This window comes from Cyprinus carpio, chromosome A23, assembly GCF_018340385.1.
Source record: "Cyprinus carpio isolate SPL01 chromosome A23, ASM1834038v1, whole genome shotgun sequence".
Classification (NCBI taxonomy): domain Eukaryota; kingdom Metazoa; phylum Chordata; class Actinopteri; order Cypriniformes; family Cyprinidae; genus Cyprinus; species Cyprinus carpio.
In genome coordinates this window covers 20,617,576-20,622,494 of record NC_056594.1, presented here as the reverse complement: position 1 = coordinate 20,622,494, position 4,919 = coordinate 20,617,576, and the positions used below count along the sequence as shown (strand labels likewise).

Sequence of the window (4,919 nt, the reverse complement as noted above, 5' to 3'; positions counted from 1 at the left end):
AAATAATTCAAAATATTATTAAAACATTTTAGCAGCATCTCAATGGCTCTACAGTAACAGTGTTCCCAAACACTGAAGTTCATTCGGTTTGAAATAAAAAAAACTATATCTAAAAAAATAAATTCAATTAAAATAAAAAAAAAAAAACAAAAGCATATTATAATAGCAATATATAAAACAAACCAAATCTAGATCAAATTGTGTAGCTTACCTTTGCAAGATTTTTGGGACTCAAATGAAGTTAATAAAATTAACCAAACCAAAAATATTATATAGCCTAGCTTTGTTGTTACATATTTTTGAATTTGACAGATTTTGCCCTAATTATGAGAGTGATTTTAATAACATTCTCAATATATTTTACACTTTTACACTTGAGTTTAAATCAATTTTATACATATTTTTACAACAACCTATAAGATATAATGACGCATGATGCATTTCATTACAATAATGATATGATTATTTGAAATATTTCATATGAGACAGAGTTCTAGCACTGACCGTTAGATGTAGTCATGGCAGGAACCAATCAGCACTTGCATTGGTTTGCCAAGTCAAAGTTTGTCAAAAGTTTTTGAATAGTAAGATTTTTTATGTTTTAAAGAAGTCTCTTCTGCTCATCAAGGCTGCATTTATCTGATCAGAAAAACAGAAAAATAAAACAGTAATATTGTGAAATATTATTAGAATGTAAAACAGCTGTTTTCTGTGTGAATATCTGTTAAACTCTAATTTATTTCTGTGATGCGCAGCTATATTTTCAAAACCTTTCATCCAGTCTTCAGTGTCACATGATCTTCAGAAATCATTCTAATATGATGATCTGCTGCTCAAGAAACATTTCTGATTATTATCAATGTTGAAAACATCTGAACAGAATTTTTTTCAGGTTTCTTTGATGAATAGAAAGTTCAGAAGAACAGCATTTATCTGAAATAGAATTCTTTTGTAACATAATAAACATCTTTATTATCACTTTTGATCCATTTAAAGCATCCTTGCTAAATAAAAGTATTAATTTCTATACAGTAATTCCTTTCCCAAAACAACAGAACTGATACCGACTCCAAGCTTTTGAATGGTAGAGCGTATATTCTTACAAAAGATTTTTATTTCAGATAAATGCTGATCTTTGGATCTTTCTATTCATCAAGGAATCCTGAAAATATATTTATAATAATAATAATCAGAAATGTTTCTTGAGCAGCAAATCATCATATTAGAATGATTTCTGAAGATCATGTGACACTGAAGACTGGAATGTAAATGATGCTCTAAAATACAGCTGCACATCACAGAAATACATTACAGTTTAACATAGATTCACATAGAAAACAGCTGCTTTAATTTCTAATAATATTTCACAATATTACTGTCTTTGCTGTATTTCTGATCAAATACATGCAGCCTTCATGAACAGAAGAGAATTCTTTAAAAAAAAACCATGAGAAATCTCACTGTTCAAAAACTTTTGACGGGTAGTGTATTTCTATGTATTTATTTATTTTATTTTCATTTTATTTATTGATTTTTTTTAGTTGTTTTAGTGCATCAAGATAAACTACATGAAAATGAGAAATTCTGTCTTGGCATCTAGCTGGAATAAAATAAGCTAAAGTTTTCTTTTGTTTTATTTCAGTTAATGTAAGTAATGAAATTTTTTTTTTATGGTTTTACGGAGATTTTGATGGAAACCTGTGTGTGTGTGTGCATGAGAGAAGGAGATATTTGAGGGAAAACGTGGTTGTGTGTGTGGTCGGGGGTGCATGAGAGAGACGAGAGTGTTGTGTGTGGCGTTGTGTGTGTGTGTGGAGTGTGTGTGTGGTGCATGAGAGAGAGAGTGTGTGTGTGTGTGTGTGTGTTTCTGGTGTGGTAGAGAGTGTGGGTTTTGTGTGGGTGTGGTTTGCGTTTTGCGTTGACTCTGGTCAGATCTGTTAATGTGAAATGTGTGTGATTGATTCAGACACGCTCCAGAAACACACGCACGCACACACACACACACACACACACGCACACACACACAGTGTGAAACAAAATGAAGGTTTCACAGAAAGACAATCACAGAGGTCAAGGTGGTCAATGGGCAGTGGGAGTGAGAAAATGGAATCTCTCTCTCTCGCTGTCTTCTCTCTCTCTCACACCACCACACACAAAGTTCACCTTCACACACACACACACAACACACCATCCAACACACACCACACCGCACGCACACCACAGCAGTCATGGTTTTTTCAAAAACAGTCTCTCGTCATGTCAAACATGACTTTGTTCATCAAGCAGCATTCAACAATTGCTGCAAACCTCCATGTGTCTGTCTCTCTGCCTGTCTGTCTGATCTTTCCATGCGCTCATCCGTTTACACACACACATACACACACACACACACAGAATCAGACGCTATGTGGATTAAATGGGATGTTGTAAGTATAAGTTTCTTCCGCAGATTTATCTTTGCTGTTTTTCAAAGTGTTGAATGTTGAAAGATTACATAGAAACCAATGAGGGTCAGTGGAGTCTGTAGAAACATAAAAGAGTTTGTTCCTTCTTTCCAAAACACATCTATGCATTGAAACTATGCATGCTCATTCAGGCCCCTAAATGAAAAACATCCACACAATTTCAAGTAGAAATAAAGAGTTTAGCCCATGTTTCCAGCGGATGCACTGTGTTCATGCGTGTGCACTTAACAGATGTGAATTTGATAGGTGTATAAACAAACTAATAAACATTTAAAGGGAGATTAAGAACAAAGAAATAACAGAAATCAGATTAATTTACATATCAGAAATTTAAATGATGACAAATAAAATTAAAAGGTGAAAAAGACAAAGAAAGGTCTATTTTCATGGCAAGAACGGAGTAAAATCAATGGTCCAAATAGGATTATTATCCAAATAGGATTATTAATTTGCATTATATATATATATATATAAATACGATACTGAAGCGAGTCTGCTTTATGTATGTGAAGAGTGACAAAAACAGAAACTCGCTTCAATGTACATAGTATAATAAGTAGCATTTTTTCTAGTGTGATTCAAAAAGTTCTTATGTATTTCATATGTTAGTGTTTGGCAAGCCACAATAAAGGTGAGTAAATAATAATAAAAAAAAGTTTATTACATATAAAAATACATGAAAACCAACGGGGGTCATTTTGACCACAACACAATCAATGCAAGCTAAATCTGAACAGCCTCTCCAGAACACATCTGTGTCCAAACTTTGCATGCACACATAAAAAAAAAAAAAAATTGGCAAAATTCCAATTAGAAATTAATGTTTCAAGCAGTTTGAAACTCAAATTGAAACAGTAGAGCAGGGGTGTCAAACTCAGTTGCTGGAGGAAACACGGTGAATTAGTTTTCTGGGTTTAATGTCACTTTAGAACAGGGTTTTAAATTAGTCATGAAATGAAAATTCACTCTAAATGCATATATTTGATCTTCTTGTGAACGACTGATCTGCGCAGGTCTCATTTTAAATATGTTAATCAGAAGTTTAATAACTTAAGACAGAATGTCATAACTGGATAATCCCCTCACTCCTCAAACCTACCCCACCTCAATACGACACTCCCACATCTGCATAAACAACCACCCACACCTCAACACCCATCCCCTCCCTTCACGTTTTCTTTCTCGATAATCCAATTCACTCAGAGATTCAGTTCTCTAGAAACACACACACTATACACACACACACACGCACACACACACACTATACACATGCGCACACACACACACAAAAACTAAAATCAAACAAAAAAAAGCAACAAAACATTGCTTCATTTAGGCATGGTTTTTAAAAATGAGACATTTGAGTATTATTTTCTTTAAACTGTGGCTCTATTTAGTGTTGATATTCCACAGTGAAGTAATCCAGTGTTTTTTATGTTAGTCGTCTTTAAGAAGCTGTGCTGATTGGTCAGTAAAACAAACACAAACACACTGCAGCTGCTCTGCTGGGAGGGGCCAGTGCAGATCTTTAATGTGATTGGTCACACAGATTACACTCTGTTTGATTGACAGCTCCCACAGTACTTTTGCTAAACAAACATTCGTTCATTATTTGTGCTGTTTTGATACGTACAAAATAATAATTACAAAATAATCTCACTTTATAATAATAATTATAATGATCTTCAATGTGAAGATCCGATTAAGCTCCCATAATGCAGCGGTGTTGCCGCGGCAACTGTAACACGTCATCCTCTGATGTCTGTGACGTAACGCTCGTCCGTCTCTTCATGAGACGCTCCTGAGACCAAAGAGAAAATCCATCAGTCTCTGACGTCTGTCTCTGTCCTGATTGGCTGGCTCTGTGGTGCTGCACAGTGATTGGTCGATCAGTCTGGTAGCGAAGCAGGGAATGCTGGGAAGCGTCAGTATCGCAGGGAGCCGCCGTGGACCCGCAGCGTTTGGACGCTGGACAGAATCTTCTTCTGGTGTCCCGCTAGAGTCACGCCGATCCGCAGAAGATCCCTGGACAGAACACAATCAATCACTGCAGCTACGCCAAATATTCCTGTTGATTTTTGAATTCCATTTTTGTTTTATTTTAAGGTTTCATTTCTAATTGAAAGTTTTAGTAATGATTGTTTGTCATTTTAGTTTGTCACATTTATGTCTTTTCTGTTAATTGCTTTTTTTTTTTTTACTGTTTAAACAGTTTTTATTTATATTTTAAATTTTATTTTATTTTTAATATTCTGTTTTAATTTTAGTTTTATTAATTTTGTTGTTTTTGGCATTTTTATCAATTGTGTTTTTTTTTTAATGTTTAATTAGTTTTTATTTTTTTATTTTAATTTTAGTAATTTAGTTGTTTTTAATTTGTAGTTAAAACATCTATATAGTCTATAATGTTTTAATTAGATTTAGTTTTATTTGTTTTAATTTTAAAGTTCCAGT

General features: G+C 33.8%; 1 protein-coding gene across 1 annotated transcript in view; it reads right to left on the bottom strand.

Annotated features, from left to right (window-relative positions):
• Nucleotides 1-3,957: 3,957 nt before the first annotated feature.
• Nucleotides 3,958-4,919, bottom strand: part of ephb4b (eph receptor B4b) — a 24,432-nt gene continuing 23,470 nt past the window's right edge. Inside the window, 1 exon segment of the mRNA XM_042713941.1 lies at nucleotides 3,958-4,490. Within this exon segment, the coding sequence (XP_042569875.1) occupies nucleotides 4,391-4,490 (100 nt within the window). The 3' untranslated portion in view covers nucleotides 3,958-4,390.